General features: G+C 43.8%; 1 protein-coding gene across 1 annotated transcript in view; it reads right to left on the minus strand.

Annotated features, from left to right (window-relative positions):
• Positions 1–20,365, minus strand: part of LOC144481919 (unconventional myosin-Ib-like) — a 77,642-nt gene that overhangs the window by 5,956 nt on the left and 51,321 nt on the right. Inside the window, exons 15-25 of the mRNA XM_078201086.1 lie at positions 20,157–20,219; positions 19,288–19,488; positions 18,369–18,595; positions 17,322–17,522; positions 15,799–15,892; positions 13,848–13,997; positions 12,859–12,927; positions 10,413–10,499; positions 7,483–7,557; positions 6,384–6,518; positions 2,823–2,929 (exon numbers count right to left, since the gene is read on the minus strand). Coding sequence (XP_078057212.1) covers positions 2,823–2,929; positions 6,384–6,518; positions 7,483–7,557; positions 10,413–10,499; positions 12,859–12,927; positions 13,848–13,997; positions 15,799–15,892; positions 17,322–17,522; positions 18,369–18,595; positions 19,288–19,488; positions 20,157–20,219 — 1,409 coding nt within the window. The remainder of the gene's footprint in view (positions 1–2,822; positions 2,930–6,383; positions 6,519–7,482; positions 7,558–10,412; positions 10,500–12,858; positions 12,928–13,847; positions 13,998–15,798; positions 15,893–17,321; positions 17,523–18,368; positions 18,596–19,287; positions 19,489–20,156; positions 20,220–20,365) is intronic.

The raw sequence follows: 20,365 nt of genomic DNA on the forward strand, positions 1-20,365 counted from the left end.
AAAGCTTGTGTGGCTTTTGCTACCAAATAAACCTGTTGGACTTTAACCTGGTGTTGTTAAACTTCTTACTGTGTTTACCCCAGTCCAACGCCGGCATCTCCACATCGAGATTTATACACCCAAACAAATGGGTGTTACCAGCCCAGTAATCCTTCCAGTTCCTATTATCAGAATGTTGCCCTGTGACCAAGTGGTTGGATTTATGTCACATTATCAGTAACCCCCACAGCTTGCCCCTGGTCTTGCATAATCTCACCAGCTGTTCTGTCTGGAGACAATACACATCTCTTTAACCTGTGTTTAATGTTCCCTCCAACCACATTATCTGTACCTTTTAAGACCTGGCTGGCTGTAGAGATTTGCATTCTAATTAGTATTCTGTAACTTGATTTCTGTGTGTGTGCACTGTTGGAGAACAGATAACCACTCCATCTGACGAAGGAGCAGCACGCTCCGAAAGCTTATGGTATTTGCTACCAAATAAACCTGTTGGACTTTAACCTGGTGTTGTGAGAACCCTTTATGTGCCAGACCCTATACTACATGACTGACCTGAATGCACATCTGGGAGGAGAATTGCCGTGAGGTTCGCTCAATCTTCTGCCATAACCTTGGAAATACTGAAAAGATGCCAGGAATAGCTGTTCATGTGGTTTTGGGTTGGCAGGAGGATGGTCACAGGGCAACATTCTGATAATAGGAACTGGAAGGATTACTGGGCTGGTAACACCCATTTGTTTGGGTGTATAAATATTTGAGCACTGGTCACAAGGTGGAAGGATGAAACAATAGAAAGAACTTGTTTTAAGTTGGCTGTTTGTAGCTTTGCCTCTGATCACCCATGATATCTGGGGAAGTTATACGTTGTAGAGCAGACTAGAAGAGTAAGTTTGCCAACCAGGTTGGTTAGGGCAAGTTTAGGGCCAGTTATAGATGGCAGAGGGAAGTTATGTGTGGAACCGGAGGAGATTGGTGAAGCATTGAACCAATATTTCTCTTCGGTGTTCACGCAAGGGGACATGAATATAGCTGAGGAGGACACTGGGTTGCAAGGGAGTAGAATAGACAGTATTACAGTTGATAAGGAGGATGTGCAGGATATTCTGGAGGGTCTGAAAATAGATAAATCCCCTGGTCCGGATGGGATTTATCCAAGGATTCTCTGGGAGGCAAGAGAAGTGATTGCAGAGCCTCTGGCTCTGATCTTCAGGTCGTCGTTGGCCTCTGGTATAGTACCAGAAGATTGGAGGTTAGCGAATGTTGTCCCATTGTTTAAGAAGGGGAACAGAGACTTCCCCGGGAATTATAGACCGGTGAGTCTCACTTCTGTTGTCGGCAAGATGTTGGAAAAAATTATAAGGGATAGGATTTATAGTTATTTGGAGAGTAATGAATTGATAGGTGATAGTCAGCATGGTTTTGTGGCAGGTAGGTCGTGCCTTACTAACCTTATTGAGTTTTTTGAGAAAGTGACCAAGGAGGTGGATGGGGGCAAGGCAGTGGACGTGGTATATATGGATTTTAGTAAGGCGTTTGATAAGGTTCACCATGGTAGGCTTCTGCAGAAAATGCAGATGTATGGGATTGGGGGTGATCTAGGAAATTGGATCAGGAATTGGCTAGCGGATAGGAAACAGAGGGTGGTGGTTGATAGTAAATATTCATCATGGAGTGCGGTTACAAGTGGTGTACCTCAGGGATCTGTTTTGGGGCCACTGCTGTTTGTAATATTTATTAATGATCTGGATGAGGGTATAGTTGGGTGGATTAGCAAATTTGCTGATGACACCAAAGTCGGTGGTGTGGTAGACAGTGAGGAAGGGTGTCGTAGTTTGCAGGAAGACTTAGACAGGTTGCAAAGTTGGGCCGAGAGGTGGCGGATGGAGTTTAATGCGGAGAAGTGTGAGGTAATTCACTTTGGTAGGAATAACAGATGTGTTGAGTATAGGGCTAACGGGAGGACTTTGAATAGTGTGGAGGAGCAGAGGGATCTAGGTGTATGTGTGCATAGATCCCTGAAAGTTGGGAATCAAGTAGATAAGGTTGTTAAGAAGGCATATGGTGTCTTGGCGTTTATTGGTAGGGGGATTGAATTTAGGAGTCGTAGCGTTATGTTGCAACTGTACACAACTCTGGTGCGGCCGCACTTGGAGTACTGTGTGCAGTTCTGGTCCCCACATTACAGGAAGGATGTGGAGGCTTTGGAGAGGGTGCAGAGGAGGTTTACCAGGATGTTGCCTGGTATGGAGGGGAGATCCTATGAGGAGAGGCTGAGGGATTTGGGATTGTTTTCGCTGGAAAGGCGGCGGCTAAGAGGGGATCTTATTGAAACATATAAGATGATTAGAGGTTTAGATAGGGTGGATAGTGATAGCCTTTTTCCTCTGATGGAGAAATCCAGCACGAGGGGGCATGGCTTTAAATTGAGGGGGGGTAGTTATAGAACCGATGTCAGGGGTAGGTTCTTTACCCAGAGGGTGGTGAGGGATTGGAATGCCCTGCCAGCATCAGTAGTAAATGCGCCTAGTTTGGGGGCGTTTAAGAGATCCGTAGATAGGTTCATGGACGAAAAGAAATTGGTTTAGGTTGGAGGGTCACAGTTTTTTTTTTTTTAACTGGTCGGTGCAACATCGTGGGCCGAAGGGCCTGTTCTGCGCTGTAATGTTCTATGTTCTATGTTCTAACCTGTATGGGTAGGCTGACTATTTCATGAGGCGTTGACAAAGGCCCAGGTCTCTGAGCCTCTGGCCGAAGCAGCACTGCAGCTGAGTAATAGTCATCAGTAATGTGAAGATCGAGGAACTGGAAGAGTTTTCTATTACCTGGGGCCATATGAGGCTTTCTTATCCTTGAAGAGTTCACTGGCATACAGCTTCTCTTCCAGTTCTGCTTTCCTCTGGTTTGAGATTGTCACCCTGTATTTCTTGCACTAAAATCATGAAGTGAGAGATAATTTAACAATTAGTCAACACAAACAAGTATGGTTCCCACCACTTAAAATGTCCAGGTTTAAAATGGACAGTGGGCGGCACAGTAGCACAGTGGTTAGCACTGCTGCTTCACAGCTCCAGGGACCTGGGTTCGATTCCCGGCTTGGGTCATTGTCTGTGTGGAGTTTGCACATTCTCCTCGTGTCTGCATGGGTTTCCTCCGGGTGCTCCGGTTTCCTCCCACAGTCCAAAGATGTGCGGGTGAGGTTGATTGGCCATGCTAAAATTGTCCTCAGTGTGCTGAGATGTGTAGGTTAGAGGGTTTAGTGGGTAAATATGTAGGGATATGGGGGTAGGGACTGGGTGGGATTGTGGTCAGTGCAGACTCGATGGGCCGAATGGCCTCTTTCTGTACTGTAGGGTTTCTATGATTCTATCTCTGGCCAACATGCCATTCACATCAATATCAATTTCAAAGTTAACGGTTACACTGTTTAAAATGCTCTATTTATGGTGAGCCAAAACAGCCAGCTGAGGTCCCAGAATTTTGTTCTATTGCTGTATAGATGGGATGGTTGTGTTCAACATCATTCCTGTAGGAGCAACAAATATAATGACTGCTATTCCTGGCCAGAATTGAGATGTTCAGATCATTCTCCCATTAATCACGCTTGGAGATCACTCTGATGTAAGTCACTGGGAATGATTTTATAAACACAATGTGTACGCTAGAACCATCCTCCACTGGCTGCATTTTGCAGAAATAATCTTGCTTTTATCGGGAAATAGAGGAGCTACATTCGCTATTTTCCAATCTGATGGGACCTTTCCAGAATCTAGAACATTTTGGAAAATTAAAACCAAAACCATTTACTATCTTAGCAACCACTTCTTTCAAGACCCAAGGATAAAGGCCATCAGTACCTGGGACTTGTCAGCTTTTAGTAATGTTCTCATTACCCTTTCCCTGGTGATTGTATTTGTTTTAAGTTCCTTCCTCCCTTTCACCTCCTGATTCACAATTATTTGTGGGATGTTATTTGTTTCCTCTACACGAAGACAAATGCAAAATATCTGTTCAATTTATTTGCCATTTCCTTATTTTCCATGATAAATTCCCCATTCTCACTCTGGAGAACTGATGCTGACTTCTCTTTTCCCTTTTATATACCTGTAGAAACTCTTACTATCTATTTAATACTTCGAGATATCTTTCTCTTATATTTCTCCCTCCCTAGTAATGTTTTAGTCACTCTTTGCTGTTTTTTGTATTCTGTCCTGTTTTCTGACCTGACTCATCTTTGTGGAATAATATGTTTTTTTCTTTCAATTTGATACCATCTTTAACTTCCTTAGCCACGGATGGTTTGTCCTTTTAGTCTTTCCTTCTCACTAGAAAGTATCTTTTCTGAGTTTTCGGAATATCTCCTTAAATGTCTGCACTGCACCTCTACTGAACTTGTCAGTTCACTTTACCCAGCTCTGTCCTCATGCCCTCATAATTGCCCTTATTTAAGTTTAAAATACTAATCTTAGGTTCACCCCCCCTCTCCCTCAAACTGAGTGTGACATTCAATCATATTATGATCACCTCTACCTAAAGGCACCTTCACAATAAGGTTATTAATTAATCCTGTCTCACTGCACATGTCATTTATATTAATGATTTGGATGAGAATATAGGAAGCACGGTTAGTAAGTTTGCAGATGACACCAAGATTGGTGGCATAGTGAACAGTGAAGAAAGTTATCTCCAATTGCAACGGGATCTTGATCAATTGGGCCAGTGGGCTGACGAATGGCAGATGGAGTTTAATTTAGACAAATGCGAGGTGATGCATTTTGGTAGATTGAACCAGGGCAGGACTTACTCAATTAATGGTAGGGCGTTGGGGAGAGTTACAGAACAAAGAAATCTAGGGGTACATGTTAATAGCTCCTTGAAAGTAGAGTCACAGGTGAACAGAGTGGTGAAGAAGGCATTCGGCATGCTTGGTTTCATTGGTCAGAACATTGAATACTGGAGTTGGGACGTCTTGTTGAAGTTGTACAAGACATTGGTAAGGCCACACTTGGAATACTGTGTGCAATTCTGGTCACCCTATTATAGAAAGGATATTATTAAACTAGAAAGAGCGCAGAAGAGATTTACTAGGATGCTACTGGGATTTGATGGATTGAGTTATAAGGACAGGCTCAATAGACTGGGACTTTTTTCTCTGGAGTGTAGGAGGCTGAGGGGTGACCTTCTAGAGGTCTATAAAATAATGAGGGGCATAGATCAGCTCGATAGTCAATATCTTTTCCCAAAGGTAGGGGAGTCTAAAACTAGAGGGCATAGGTTTAAGGGGAGAGATACAAAAGTGTCCAGAGGGGCAAAGTTTTTCACACAGAGGGTGGTGAGTGTCTGGAACAAGCTGCCAGAGGTAGTAGTAGAGGCGGGTACAATTTTATCTTTTAAAAGATAAAAAGCATTTAGATAGTTACATGGGTACGATGGGTATAGAGGGATATGGGCCAAATGCGGGCAATTGGGATTAGCTTAGGGGTTTTTAAAAAAAAGGGCAGCATGGACAAGTTGGGCCGAAGGGCCTGTTTCCATGCTGTAAACCTCTATGACTCTATTACCAGATCTAGTATAGTCTTTTCAGGGTGCACTGCCTATCAGTTTAACAATAACAGAAACTTGCATTTATACAGTGCTTTCAATGCAGTGAAACGTCTCCAGATGCTTCACAGGAGTGTAATCAGACAAAAGTTGACACTGAGTTACATGAGAAATTAGGGCAGGTAACCAAAAGCTTGGTCATAAAGGTGGGTTTTAAGGGGTGTCTTAAAGTACAAGATAGATTCAATTCCTCAAGGGAAAGGTGGAATTAACTTACAAGTACAGGTTGCACAGACTTGTATTCCTTTCAGTATAGGAAATTAAGGGGGTGATCTGATCGAGGTGTTTAAGATGATTAAAGGACGCGGTAGGGTCGATACAAACTATTTTTTCTGAATGCGGGGGTTGAAGAGGGCAAGTGTCCAGAACAAGGGGGCAAATCCTTAAATATTGAACTATGCTGTTCAGGGGTGATGTCACACAAAGTGGAGTGGAAATCTGGAACTCTTTCCCCCCCCCCTCAAATAGCTAGTGAGACCAGAAGTCAGTTGAAACGTTCAGGACTGAGACTGATAGGATTTTGTTGGGAGGAGGTGTGGGGTGGGGTGGGGTTAGGGTATGGAAGCAGGATGGGTAGATGAAATTAACATACAAATCAGCCTTGATCTTATTTGGTGGTGAAACAGGTTTGAGGGAGTGAATGGCTTCCTCTCATTGTGATGTATTTGTTCTGCATTCAGCAAAGTGGCCTATTATATAATGCTGCTGCCCAGTAATGGAGGGGTAGACTAGAACTGCAGATATCAGCATCTTCGTCTGAAGGCTGCATGGTTTCACTTTTTCACCTTCCAGAGCCAAAAGATCCTCTTCAATTCTTGGTGAGCTTTATCCAAGAAGAGATAAGGCAATGCTGGCCACTTCCTGTCTGTTGGAGACATTGAGGGTAATGTGTTCTTTAGACCAAGAAGGTACTTTTGTATCTTGAGGGATGAAAGAAAAGAAAGTTAGTGTGTTGCTTTATATTTTTAAACTTTGCTGTCCTATAATATACACGCAAGACTCAGTAAATTGTGTTGCGAAGGCTATATCAGGTGCCAACATATTTCTTGGTATCTTAACAATAATACTCATTCCACCTCTGGATCATTCAGTGCTCTGCATCATATCGTCTCTGAGAGGATAGACAACTGACCTCCTTTCAGGCTCTACACTCTAGAAGGAACATGAGAGTACCCTGGGAGGATAGTGCATCTCTCTGCTTCTCTCTGGCCGAGACTGGGAGCTCCCAGTGTTGGTAAGTTGCTGCTTCCCTGCCAGTCTCTGATCTTACGCCACGTGGTCTGCTCAGGTTTTCCTGAGGGGTACACAGTCCCAATCTCAGTAGCTGGAGTATCTGGGGATGGTGCAGGATAGAAAGACAGAAATACTGACAACATCTTATTCCCGCTTATCAACAACTGCAGAGACATCCATCACCTAGATCATCCCACAGCCAGAGTAGGACTTGGAATAGTGGGGAACTCAGCAGGTGAAAAGGGAAAACATGTTTTAGAGGTTAGCAAAATGTGGATCCATTAAAGAAACAAAGTTATTATTGGCTGTAATTGACAACCCAGTTCCCAGCAGATACAAATCCACAGGAGAGAATGGTTCATGATTTGGCATTATTGGACAATCTCATTCACAGAGGTCACTAAGTTAACTGGTGTGAAATATGGAAATGTCTCACTCTCAGGAGTAATCTACTGAGTGGTCCTCCTGTAGAGAGTGATCTGTTGAACTTGGAGATCAGTTTGATGTTGGGACATAGTATACCCAGGAGTGCTCATCACAAACACTAGATGCAAAGAAGCCAGTGTTCTGTGCCCCTGCACTGACAGCCTCCACTTCATAAATGCATAAAGTGACCAACTGTTAAATACAATGCAGGCAGCAGTAACTCACAATTGAAGACGTTATGAAGTTACGGATTGTCTTCGAAGCATTACTTTTGAAGTACTTCCTGTGACATCTTCGCACCTGAGGTCACAAACAAAGGATAATAAGTGTTGAGGGTGCTGTGTACAGTTTATCTGTTCATTAAAATTCAAAGATAAATGCAGATTTTCCACTAGTTCAGTTCCACAGTCAGTGTCATTTATGGCAGCAGTTCTCAAATCTTTGGTTGAAGAACCCATTTCGAATGGATAATCATAGAGCCCCCCTCCGCCGAATCACGACCATATAATACTCAGTATATGAAAACGCTGCATGTAAAGTGATTGATAATGCTTTTAAGAAAACAGGTATTTATTTGCACATATCAGTGAGATGGGTGTGCTTGCTTCTCACTGCAGTATTCTTGGCAGGAGCGTGGGGTGGAAGGAACAGGAGCCCAGAGAAAGCACCGAGGGGAGGAGAGGGAGAGCAGGAACACTGTGGTAGCAGGGAATGGTGAGAAGAGGAGGGAGCATAGGCTAAGTACATCACTACAAAAGCAGCCAGAGAATAGAAGCAAAGGATGCCTCTAGCCGCTGCTCACATATTTTCTCTTGACTACAATGCCTAGGGTGGTGGCTCACATCTCCCAGCCAGGTATCACGGACCTCCTGGAAGGACTCTGTGGATCTCAGTTTGAGAACCACTGATATATGTCACTGAAGGAAATGAAACAGATTAAATCGCAAGTGACCATAGCTAACAACCCCACTAACTCCTCTCTCGCACTCTGAACAGAAAAAACATTGTTGTCTGATTGAAAATCCCTCTCTAGTCTCTTGGTCTAGCCAATGTTGAAGATGACATTAAACTGGGAGGCACAGTAAGCAGTGCAGGGGGGAACAGGAAGTCACAAAGGGACATTGATAGATTAAATGGGCAAAATGATGGGAAATGCAATTCAATGTGAGGGTCATCCACTGAAAGCCAACTCAGAACATTTTCTGAAATGTGACAGAATTGGACCTGTGGTTCAGATGTGCATGTACACAAACCACCAACAGCTAGTAGACAGGACCAAACAGCCATCAGAAGGGCTATTGGAAAGCGGACTTAAAAAGAACGATCTGGTCATTCTCACTTTGCTGTTTGTGGGAGTTTGCTGTGTACAAATTGGCTCACACATTTCCTACATTACAAACATGAATAAACTTCAAAAGTATTTCATTGGCTGCAAAGCACTTTAGGGTATCCTGTGGTCATTCAGATAGAAACTAGAAGCAGGAGGAGGCCATTCAGCCCTTCGAGCCTGCTCTGCCATTCATTATGATCATGGCTGATCATCCAACTCAACAGCCTGAATCTGCCTTCCCCCTCCCCATATCCTTTGATTACCTTCACCTCAAGTACTATATCTAACTGCTTCTCAAAAACATTCAATGTTTTGGCCTTAACTACTTTCTGTGGTAGCAAATTCCATAGGCTGACCACTCCCTGGATGAAGAAATGTCTCCTCATCTCTGTCCCAAACGGCTTACCCTGTATCCTCAGACTGTGACCCCTGGTTCTGGACTCCCCCACCATTAGTAACATCCTTGCATCTACCCTGTCTAGTCGTGTTAGAATTTTATAGGTTTCTATGAGATTCCCCCTCATTCTTCTTAACTTCAGCAAATATAATCCTAACTGACTCAATCTCTCCTCATACGTCAGTCCTGCCATCTCAGGAATCAGTCTGGTAAACTTTGTACTCTATCTACAGCAAGAACATCCTTCCTCAGAGAAGGAGACCAAAACTGCACACAATACTCTAGGTGTGGCCTCACCAACACCCTGTATAATTGTAACAACACATCCCTGCTCCTGTACTCAAATCCTCTCGCTATGAAGGGTCAACATACCATTTTCCTTCTTCACTGCTGCTGCACCTGCATGCTTACTCTCAGCAACTGGTGTACGAGGACACCCAGGACTCGTTGCACAATCCCCTCTCTCAATCTATAATCATTCAGATAATAATCTACCTCCTTGTTTTTGCTAACAAAGTGGATAAGCTCACATTTATCCACATTGTACTTCATCTGCTGTGCATTTGTCCATTCAGTCAACTTGTCCAAATCACAATGAAGCATCTCTGCGTCCTCCTCACAGCTCACCCTCCCACCCAGCTTCGTAACATCTGCAAATTTGAAGATATTACATTTAGTTTTGTTTGTTTTAACAATTTTTGTTGAGGGGCAAATATTGGCACCAGGACCCCAGAGAAACTCCTTTGTTCATCTTTGAAATAGTGGCTGTGTGATCTTTCATGTCCACCTAAAAGGGCAGATGTGCTTAATGGCTCACCCGAAAGGTGGCATCTACTACCACGCTGCACTCTCTCAGCGCTGCACTCCCTCAGTGCTGTACTAGAGTGTCAACATTGATGATATGTTCAAGTCTCTGGAATTGAACCCATGATCTTCTGACTCAAAGTTATGAGTGCTACCCCCTGAGCCACAACTAACAGTGAACCATTCTGGCAGGGTGAAAAATATCTCAAATTCATCATTACAAATGTTAAGAATTTGTGCTGTAAGAAGTTTAACAACACCAGGTTAAAGTCCAACAGGTTTATTTGGTAGCAAAAGCCACACAAGCTTTCGGAGCTCCAAGCCCCTTGAAGGGGCTTGGAGCTCCGAAAGCTTGTGTGGCTTTTGCTACCAAATAAACCTGTTGGACTTTAACCTGGCGTTGTTAAACTTCTTACTGTGTTTACCCCAGTCCAACGCCGGCATCTCCACATCAAGAATTTGTGCTACCAGGGATGATGTTAAGGGTATGGGGGATACACCTGTAATTCAATTCATAATAAATGGAGCAGCAGACTAAAGCAGAGAGTGAGTAAAGCTGATTTGGCTAGAGGTTACATTCAGACTGGGTCAGGATTTAATGAGTGCTCCGCACTCTCCCGTTACCTGGTAGCCACGCCAGACAGCTGCAATGATGGTGGCAGCTACAATACGACGCTTCTCCTGCTTAAGATCTCTCTGGAGTTTACGGACCTGGAGTGAGAGAATGGAATCTTACCCAATGATAGAAGAGAAGGTCGACTAGAACAACAACAAATTGCATTTATGCAGCACGTTTAACATAGTTACACATCCCAAATGCAAAACCGGGAGCATAAATCACACAAAACATTGACACCAATCCACAGAGATATTAGGACAGGTGATCAAAAGCTCGGGCTAGCCATGCATTACCATTTTTAAATTACCTCACTTCCATTCAGTTCATTTGTAGCAGACTCAATGGGCTGAATGGCCTCTTTCTGCACTGCAGGGATTCTATGATTATTGTAAAGGTTTAAAAGTTAAATGATGAGTGACAGCTGTCGTCTAGGGCTTCACATGATGAGAGATAAACGACTGAAGCTTGTTCTCATAGGTCATGTTGTTACAGAGTCCCTTTTGACTGGATTAATTTTAAATTCATCTCTGTACAAACACACTCTGTTGACTTTGTCGGTTTCCAGTCAGTTGTCATGCTGTAAACCTGTTACAGTGAGTTGTGCTGGCAGAGGATGATTCATTCTAAACACTATAAACGGTTGTCAGTCAATGGAAGCACCTCAAAAGCTTTATGCAGCTCACTGCAGGTATCTGTTCAAAGGGCACCATTGGGAAATACACTACTTGGGTGTGGCACAGAACCATCAGGCTGGCAAACTCCAGGTTTGATCCTGGCTCTGTGCTGCAGCTGCTTATTTCAGCGACAGTATCGTGGGTTTGCTATAATTGGTCTCCCTATCAATTGGCTCAGGGTTGTGGTTGGCAGTCGGGTGGGGGGCTTACAGTTAATCTGCCAATGTTCTCACTCGAGGGAAGTGAGAAACGACAAATGTATCGAGCGACAGATGGAAGTGTAAATAATGTATCTATACCCTGTTCTAGTTTGACTGGATAAGAATACTCTTTTAGAGTCATAGAGGTTTACAGCATGGGAACAGGCCCTTCGGCCCAACTTGTCCATGCTGCCCTTTTTTTTAAACCCCTAAGCTAATCCCAATTGCCCGCACTTGGCCCATATCCCTCTATACCCATCGTACCCATGTAACTGTCTAAATGCTTTTTAAAAGACAAAATTGTACCCGCCTCTACGACTACCTCTGGCAGCTTGTTCCAGACACTCACCACCCTCTGTGTGAAAAAATTTCCCCTCTGAACACTTTTGTATCTCTCCCCTCTCATCTTAAACCTATATCCTTTAGTTTTAGACTCCCCTACTTTGGGAAAAGATATTGATTATTTAGTTAATCTCTGCCCCTCATTATTTTATAGACCTCTATAAGATCACCCCTAAGCCTCCTACGCTCCAGAGAAAAAAGTCCCAGTCTATCCAGCCTCTCCTTATAACTCAAACCATCAAGTCCTGGCAGCATCCTAGTAAATCTCTTCTGCACTCTTTCTGGTTTAATAATATCCTTTCTATAATAGGGTGACCAGAATTGCACACAGTATAGTGTGGCCTTACCAATGTCTTGTACAACTTCAACAAGACATTCCAACTCCTGTATTCAATGTTCTGACCAATGAAACCAAGCATGCCGAATGCCTTCTTCACCACTCTGCCCACCTGTGACTCCACTTTCAAGGAGCTATGAACATGTACCCCTAGATCTCTTTATTCTGTAACTCTCCCCAATGACCTACCATTAACTGAGTAAGTCCTGCCCTGGTTCAATCTACCAAAACGCATTACCTCACATTTATCTAAATTAAACTCCATCTGCCATTCGTTAGCCCACTGACCCAATTGACCAAGATCCCGTTGCAATCCGAGATAACCTTCTTCACTGTCCACTATGCCACCAATCTTGGTGTCATCTGCAAACTTACTAACCATGCCTCCTATATTCTCATCCAAATCATTAATATAAATGACAAATAACAGTGGACCCAGCACTGATCCCTGAGGCACACTGCTGGTCACAGGTCTCCAGTTTGAAAAACAATTCTCGACAACCGCCCTCTGTCTTCTATCATTAAGCCAATTTTGTATCCATTTAGCTACCTCACCCTGAATCCTATGAGATTTAACCTCATGCAACAACCTACCATGCGGTACCTTGTCAAAGGCCTTGCTAAAGTCCATGTAGACAACATCAACTGCACTGCCCTCATCTACCTTCTTGGTTACCCCTTCAAAAAACTCAATCAAATTTGTGAGACATGATTTCCCACTCACAAAGCCATGCTGACTGTCCCTAATCAGTCCTTGCGTCTCTAAATGCCTGTAGATCCTGTCTCTCAAAATACCTTCCAACGACTTACCCACCACAGATGTGAGGCTCACTGGCCTGTAGTTCCCAGGCTTTTACAAGACAATTTATACTCTGACAGGAAGTAAAGCAGTACTCACCTTCCAACCCCTGGTCCAGGCCTGAAGGAGGATGGTGGCTCTCTTCAATTTTTTATATTTCTTTTGTTGCTACCAGGATGAAAAAAATAAGAGTCACAAGATGTTATCACTTGTTAAAGAACCTTTCTGCTGAGTTTGGTTTCAATCGGTGTGTTTTTTTCCCTCCCAAGCTAATATTCTCCTCTGTTCTCCCAAAGTCACTGACACTTGCTGGTTTACAGCCCACGAACTGCACCAGCCCACCATTACCACGGCCAAAGAGCCATTTTTTGTGTTTGAGCCAGCAGTGAGTATCAGTAGATCTTATTTAAACTGGGGGTGAGAGTGTCACTGACAAGGTCAGCATTTAGTGTCTATCCCTTGTTGCCCTGAGAAAGTGGTGGTGAGCCTTCTCCTTGGCTGCTTCACAGGGCAATTAAGAATCAATGGTTTTGGTGTGGGACTGATCAGCTAAAGATGGCCAGTTTCCTTCCTTAAAGGGACATATGTGAGACAGCTGTGTTTTTACAACAACCTGACAATTTTATGGTCTGATGCTAGCTTTTTCTTCCAGATGTATAAAAATCAATTTAAATTCTCCAAAGAGAAGAAAAATAATCACTAAGGATGCTTCCTTGGTGTTTTGTTTACTGAGCCATACAGGGCACTTTTCCCAGTGGGATTAAGGTGCATTCCCGGGGAACAACTGAAGTTTAACTCTTCATCTGGGCTGGGAATGCTTGATGCTGAAATGGGAAAAATAATCTGGCTGCCAGCACTAAACTCTGGTAACACTTCAGCGATGCACAAAACTCATTCTCAGCCTCCCCAAAACAAAGGGAATATGAGAAAGAGGGAACGTGGTCATATTTTCATCTTTAATTTGGTGGCTAATGTTTGGCTCGAAATTAAGCACTGATGCAGTCTTTTGATGTGAACCTTGGTGTACTGCACAAAGCCTGGTGCCCAATGCCCATCTGTCTCAACAGCTCACGGAAATCCGGCCTTACGTTATGCCCCCTGAACCAGGCAGAGATCACAATCTGACTTTTCTTCATCAGGAGGAAGTGGGTCCGGCATTTCCAGCCACGGTAAGTCTTCTGAATCACGGTAGCCAGGAATTCCATTTGAATCCGCCGTCGATCTTCCAGGTCAAAGAGCTGTACAGAAAGGCAGAAGTTGTTGAAATGGCTCTGGGAGAATCACAGGCAAGCGATAATCTTTTACTAATGCTGGACTTTTAACAGGAGCAATTTTGAAAGTCATGCTCCGCCACAAAAGCAAAGGGGCAAACATCAAACATTTTTGATGTTTTTTTCATCATTGCTTTATTATCCTCCGTGTTCCCACAATTAGTGTTAGTCTTACTTCGGTGGTTGGTAAATTGATGGAAAAGGTCCTTAGAGATGGGATTTACGACCATTTAGAAAGATGCGGATTAATCCGGGATAGTCAGCACGGATTCGTGAAGGGCAAGTCGTGCCTCACAAACTTGATTGAATTTTTTGAGGAGGTAACTAAGTGTGTTGATGAAGGTAGGGCAGTTGATGTCATATACATGGATTTTAGTAAGGCGTTTGATAAGGTCCCCCATGGTCGGCTTATGATGAAAGTGAGGAGGTGTGGGATAGAGGGAAAGTTGGCCGATTGGATAGGTAACTGGCTGTCTGATCGAAGACAGAGGGTGGTGGTCGATGGAAAATTTTCGGATTGGAGGCAGGTTGCTAGCGGAGTGCCGCAGGGATCAGTGCTTGGTCCTCTGCTCTTTGTGATTTTTATTAATGACTTAGAGGAGGGGGCTGAAGGGTGGATCAGTAAATTTGCTGATGACACCAAGATTGGTGGAGTAGTGGATGAGGTGGAGGGCTGTTGTAGGCTGCAAAGAGACATAGATAGGATGCAAAGCTGGGCTGAAAAATGGCAAATGGAATTTAACCCTGATAAATGTGAGGTGATTCATTTTGGTAGGACAAATTTAAATGTGGATTACAGGGTCAAAGGTAGGGTTCTGAAGACTGTGGAGGAACAGAGAGATCTTGGGGTCCATATCCACAGATCTCTAAAGGTTGCCACTCAAGTGGATAGAGCTGTAAAGAAGGCCTATAGTGTGTTAGCTTTTATTGATGTGGAGCTTTTATTAACAGGGGGTTGGAGTTTAAGAGCCGTGGGGTTATGCTGCAACTGTACAGGACCTTGGTGAGACCACATTTGGAATATTGTGTGCAGTTCTGGTCACCTCACTATAAGAAGGATGTGGAAGCGCTGGAAAGAGTGCAGAGGAGCTTTACCAGGACGCTGCCTGGTTTGGAGGGTAGGTCTTATGAGGAAAGGTTGAGGGAGCTAGGGCTGTTCTCTCTGGAGCGGAGGAGGCTGAGGGGAGACTTAATAGAGGTTTATAAAATGATGAAGGGGATAGATAGAGTGAACATTGAAAGACTATTTCCTCGGGTGGATGGAGCTATTACAAGGGGGCATAACTATAGGGTTCGTGGTGGGAGATATAGGAAGGATATCAGAGGTAGGTTCTTTACGCAGAGAGTGGTTGGGGTGTGGAATGGACTGCCTGCAGTGATAGTGGAGTCAGACACTTTAGGAACATTTAAGCGGTTATTGGATAGGCACATGGAGCACACCAGGATGATAGGGAGTGGGATAGCTTGATCTTGGTTTCAGATAAAGCTCGGCACAACATCGTGGGCCGAAGGGCCTGTTCTGTGCTGTACTGTTCTATAAAAATTGTTCTTTTTGTATGTGGTTTGTTGCTCTATGTTGTTTGAGGTTCCTTAGTAAATGTCCTGATATTTCTCCAGTAAACGGACTGAGAGACTTGAGTTAGTGACTGACACCACCTCAGGGAAGGCTGAGATTACCCTCCCCAGTCAACGTACTAAATCTTTCTTTAATATTTAGGATTGTGTTGTAATCAACGTTTAACACCCAATAGTTCAGTCAAATACTCACTGTTTGTGGATTTTTGATGAAGATCTTTGTCCGTCCAAATGCGTATTCCTCTGAGGGTATGTTTAATTTTCCTAAAAGGGTACTCACGCCATCCCTTAAAGAAGGACAGAGTATAGAAATGATGCATCTGTTTGTGCTACATGGAATGACCATTATATGCTCCCATGAACAAAAAATATTACCAAAGTGACAACAGATTTCAAAACAGGGTTTTGAAATGTGACATATTTTGTTAGCAAGGCTGGATCTTAACATGTTAATCATTGGATAAAATATTCTTTATTGATTCGCACATTGTCTGTAGATGGTAATTACTGCAAACTACAGAAGTGTATAATTTCTGAGTTGATTTGAGGCCAGTAAGTGAACAAAAGGTGCCCTCTGAACCCCAAAGTCTCATTAAATTGTGACCTGGCCCTTCTTTCCTGAAAGCACGGACTGTCGCAAGGTACAGTTCTACAGGGACTGGCAGCTGCCTGTTACCTCACCCAAGAGGCCATTCTTCATGTGTAATTGTGCTGAGTGATGCCAGGCAATTCGACTGTGTGGGGCATCAGTTAAGGCCAATGTTGTCCTCCACATATAAGCACACAGCAGTAAGTGTCATCAAGTAGTGACTCAACAACAAACTGTTAACCTCAGGGACACTGAGGCCAATGGTAGCATCCACATTGCCCCTTCTGGGTGAGATTAGTCAATTTAGCACAGTCTACGCATCATCCTGGGACCTTCCTGAGTAGTGTACACACTCACAGAATATGATATGGAAAAGTGTGATAGGAAAATTGGAAGTGCAGAGTATTTCTTAAGTAGTGAGATATGTCCAAAGAGACCTGGTGTCCTTGTCCATAAGTCACTGAAAGCTACTATGCAGGTGCAGCAAACAATTAGGAAGGCAAATGGTATGTTGGCCTTTATTGCAAGAGGATTTGAATACAGGAATAACAAATTCTTGCTACAATTGTATAGAGCCTTGGTGAGACTCCACCTGGAGCATAGTGTACAGTTTGGGTTTCCTTACCCAAGGGAGGATATACTTACTGGCCATAGGGAGAGTGCATTGAAGGTTCACCAGAGTAATCCCTGGGATGGCAGGATGTCCTTTCAGAAGAGATTGAGGAGACTGGGTTGGGGTGGGGGTTCTAGAATGAGGGAATACAGTCTCAGAATAAGAGGTAGGCCATTTTGGACTGAGATGAGAAGGGATTTCTTCACTCACAGGGCAGCAGATCTATAGAATTCTTTACCCCAGGAGGCTGTGCTGGCTCAGTCGTTGAGTATGTTCAAAACAGGGATCAATAGATTTCCAGATATTGAAGATATTGAGGGGTATGGGGATAGTGTGGGGAAACTGGTGTTGAGGAAGAGGTTCAGCCATGATCTAGTTGAATGTTAGAGCCGGTTCGAGGGGCCGAATAGCCTATTCCCTCGCCTATGTTCCTGTGGTCATTAGGATATTGGGACACACATTTGCATTCCGGTTGCACGGAGAGTGGTTATGAGCGACAGTGATATGTCCTTACCGGTCATTCCCCTTCCAATTTGGCCACGTCTCTTTACAAAGCATCTTGTACCGCTGCAGGCAGGGCTGGTAGGGATGGCGGTAGGCGTACCCTGCCCGTCTCACCCGCACGTTCTCCATCAGCCCCAGGTACCTGACCTGGGATTGCACCAGATCATCCTCAAACCGTCCTGGGGATTTTGTGTCATTGGGTTTGATACATCTGTGAAGAATGAGCACAGGTTAGGGTGACATTTGATTAAACACTACAAAAGAAAAATGCTGAGATTCTGCAATTTAGACATGCAGAGCTCGAAGGGTAGGCAAGGAGGACCATTTGCTGCCACAGGGTCACCAGTTCACCAAAAAGAAGCAATGCTACACCTATATAGAATCAGTGCTAGGAGCACCCTGTTCACATGTCCTTTAGGGAACAAAACCTGCTGTCCTTAACCATCTCCAGTCCCACACCAACGTGGTTGACTCCAAAGTGAGTCTAGTAAATCACTCAATTGCTTCAAACTAGTACAGCGGTTCAAGAAGGTGGTCTACCACCACTTTCTCAGGGCAATTAGAGGATAGGCAGTAAATGCCAGTAGTGCCTGTATGCTATGAATGAATAATAACAAAACATACACAGGGGCCTGCAGCCCTGGTAAACACAAAGCTTGTTGACTAGGGAGACATGGGCAGAGAGAGTACGATGTGGCACAAGAAGGCATCCATTGGTCCTGAGCAGGTAATGTCCGCACCATCACGAGTTTTTATTCCTATAATTCAATCGCTAGTTTTAAACAATGCTGGTAAGTGGAACAGAGATGAGTGCCTGAGCAGTTCTTCCAGTAACTTTCAGGGGGGCTGAGACAGGTGCAAGAACAGCACTTCACACAAACACATACTGGCGATTGAAAGTCTGAACTGGGGAGAAAGTGACTGCAACAAATCCACCACAGCAAGTCTCCCCCACCACTGTGCCATGATCTTCAGAAATTTCATTATTTGTTCTATTCATAACTGAACAACTTTGGCTCAACCCCTCAAACAAGGTAAAATGTAGGGAGACTCCTACCTGATATAGTTTGGGTTTTTAGCCAGAAGATTCTTCATGAGGACACTTACAGAGACCTTGAACTGAGAGCCAGCTGTTGGTGGTCTCTTCAATGATGTCTTACTTGGGTCCCCTTCAGGGAAAAGGGACTTAATGAGCTTGTGTTTGGCCTGCCACATAGACTTAGATAGGTCACGATACAAAAGGTCATTGTTCTTGTCCATGAATTCCGCAACATTGTATGTTACCTGGAGGAATGCAAAAAAATGAATGTGAAAATTCCATTTTCTCCTCGCACTCTCTCCTCTCCCAAAGCTGCTCGCTTGTGTTCTGTGCAGTTTCACAGTTGCCAACCACCCTTTGGTACCTCACCCAAGTGAGTCGTGATACCACGGAGGAGATTGGAAATGACTGTTGTGAACATGATCCTGTCCTCACCATGTTCATTTTCAAGCAAGGCTCCCCGTTCTCCCCGTGTCTGCGTGGGTTTCCTCCGGGTGCTCCGGTTTCCTCCCACAGTCTGAAAGACGTGCTGGTTAGGTGCATTGGCCGTGCTAAATTCTCCCTCAGTGTTACCCAAACAGGTGCCAGAGTGTGGCGATTAGGGGATTTTCACAGTAACTTCACTGCAGTGTTAATGTAAGCCTTACTTGTAACTAATAAATAAACTGAAAAAACTCAACCATCGTCACTAAAAACATTTGGAAATGGGGAAACGTCAGTCGTTTCTGATTACAGGCAGAGACATGAACACACTGCCCTCAATAAGTCGCATATTCAGTGTTGGCCAAGATGATGAGTCTTCATTTTCAGTAATAATGGACAATCAGATAGTTCCAATACTCGGACAGCTGTCAAAATGAAGAACTTAGCATGGACCTACAAAGTATCAGGAGTTTGAACCAGCAGTTGACAATATCAAAAAGGCTAAAGTGCTCACCTTTCCTGCATAGTGCTGCACACGGAAGCAGCTGTCAGTCAGTGTTAGATCGGTGATGTGCTTCGAATTCTTTGTCTCTTTACTCTCAAAATGCTGATGGCTGGAAAAGACCTGGTTTAACTTCTTGAGGAAAGTAAATTCAGTGACCAAACCAGGCCGGAGACATTCTTCATCCAACATTGCCAGGATACCTTTTTTACCCTGCACAATGACAAGCAATGTTACATCTCAATTGAATGACCTCTTTACGATATGATTCTTCCCCTTTCCCACCCCTAATTTTTAATCATATCTCTGCTCAAGGACTGATTCATGCTGGGATACAGTTTCAGTGCCAGGCACTTTCTTACACTTCATTAAAGAGGATGTGCTACATGTACAAGTGTACACAAGCTATGTGATCACATCACAGCCAGACTCAATCATGTCCTCACGTTATGTTCACTTTCCAGGAGAGGTCATTGAGACTAGCTAATTTAGCAATCATTGGAGGTGAGACCTTCCTCATTTGTACAGCTTGTTATACACTGGGAGATTGTTTTCATTCATTTGTTACCATTTATTAACTGAGTGTGAGGGACTTTGTTATTTGCTCATTAAAATAATTCATTTATAGATGAATATGTATCATACACACAAACACGCACACACACACACTCTGGCTGGAATTTTACCTTCCCGCCCACCACGGGAATCGGAGCCAGCAAGGGGCGGACCATCGAAAGGTCTGTTGACCTCAGATGGGATTTTACAGTTTCAGGATGAACGAGGCCATAAAATCCCGCCCTCTCTCTCTCACACACACACACACATTCTGCATGGGAACACAATAATAATAACAACAACAAGTGAAATTTTTTTTAAAGTACGTTTTCGATCAGGTCACAGATGATGGTATTGTCGAAGTATTTGATCTGCGTCCACTTAATCCCCTGAAAAACAAAACAAACATAATATTCAGCGTCGGTCAGGGTGGAGCTTGGGACACAGCACAATTCTCAAAGACCTGACTCGGGCATGTTTGAGTGACGCAGTCACTCATATAATTGGACTCCAACAAATAAGCTAAAGTCAGTCT

Source organism: Mustelus asterias, chromosome X (genome assembly GCF_964213995.1).
Source record: "Mustelus asterias chromosome X, sMusAst1.hap1.1, whole genome shotgun sequence".
NCBI lineage: Eukaryota > Metazoa > Chordata > Chondrichthyes > Carcharhiniformes > Triakidae > Mustelus > Mustelus asterias.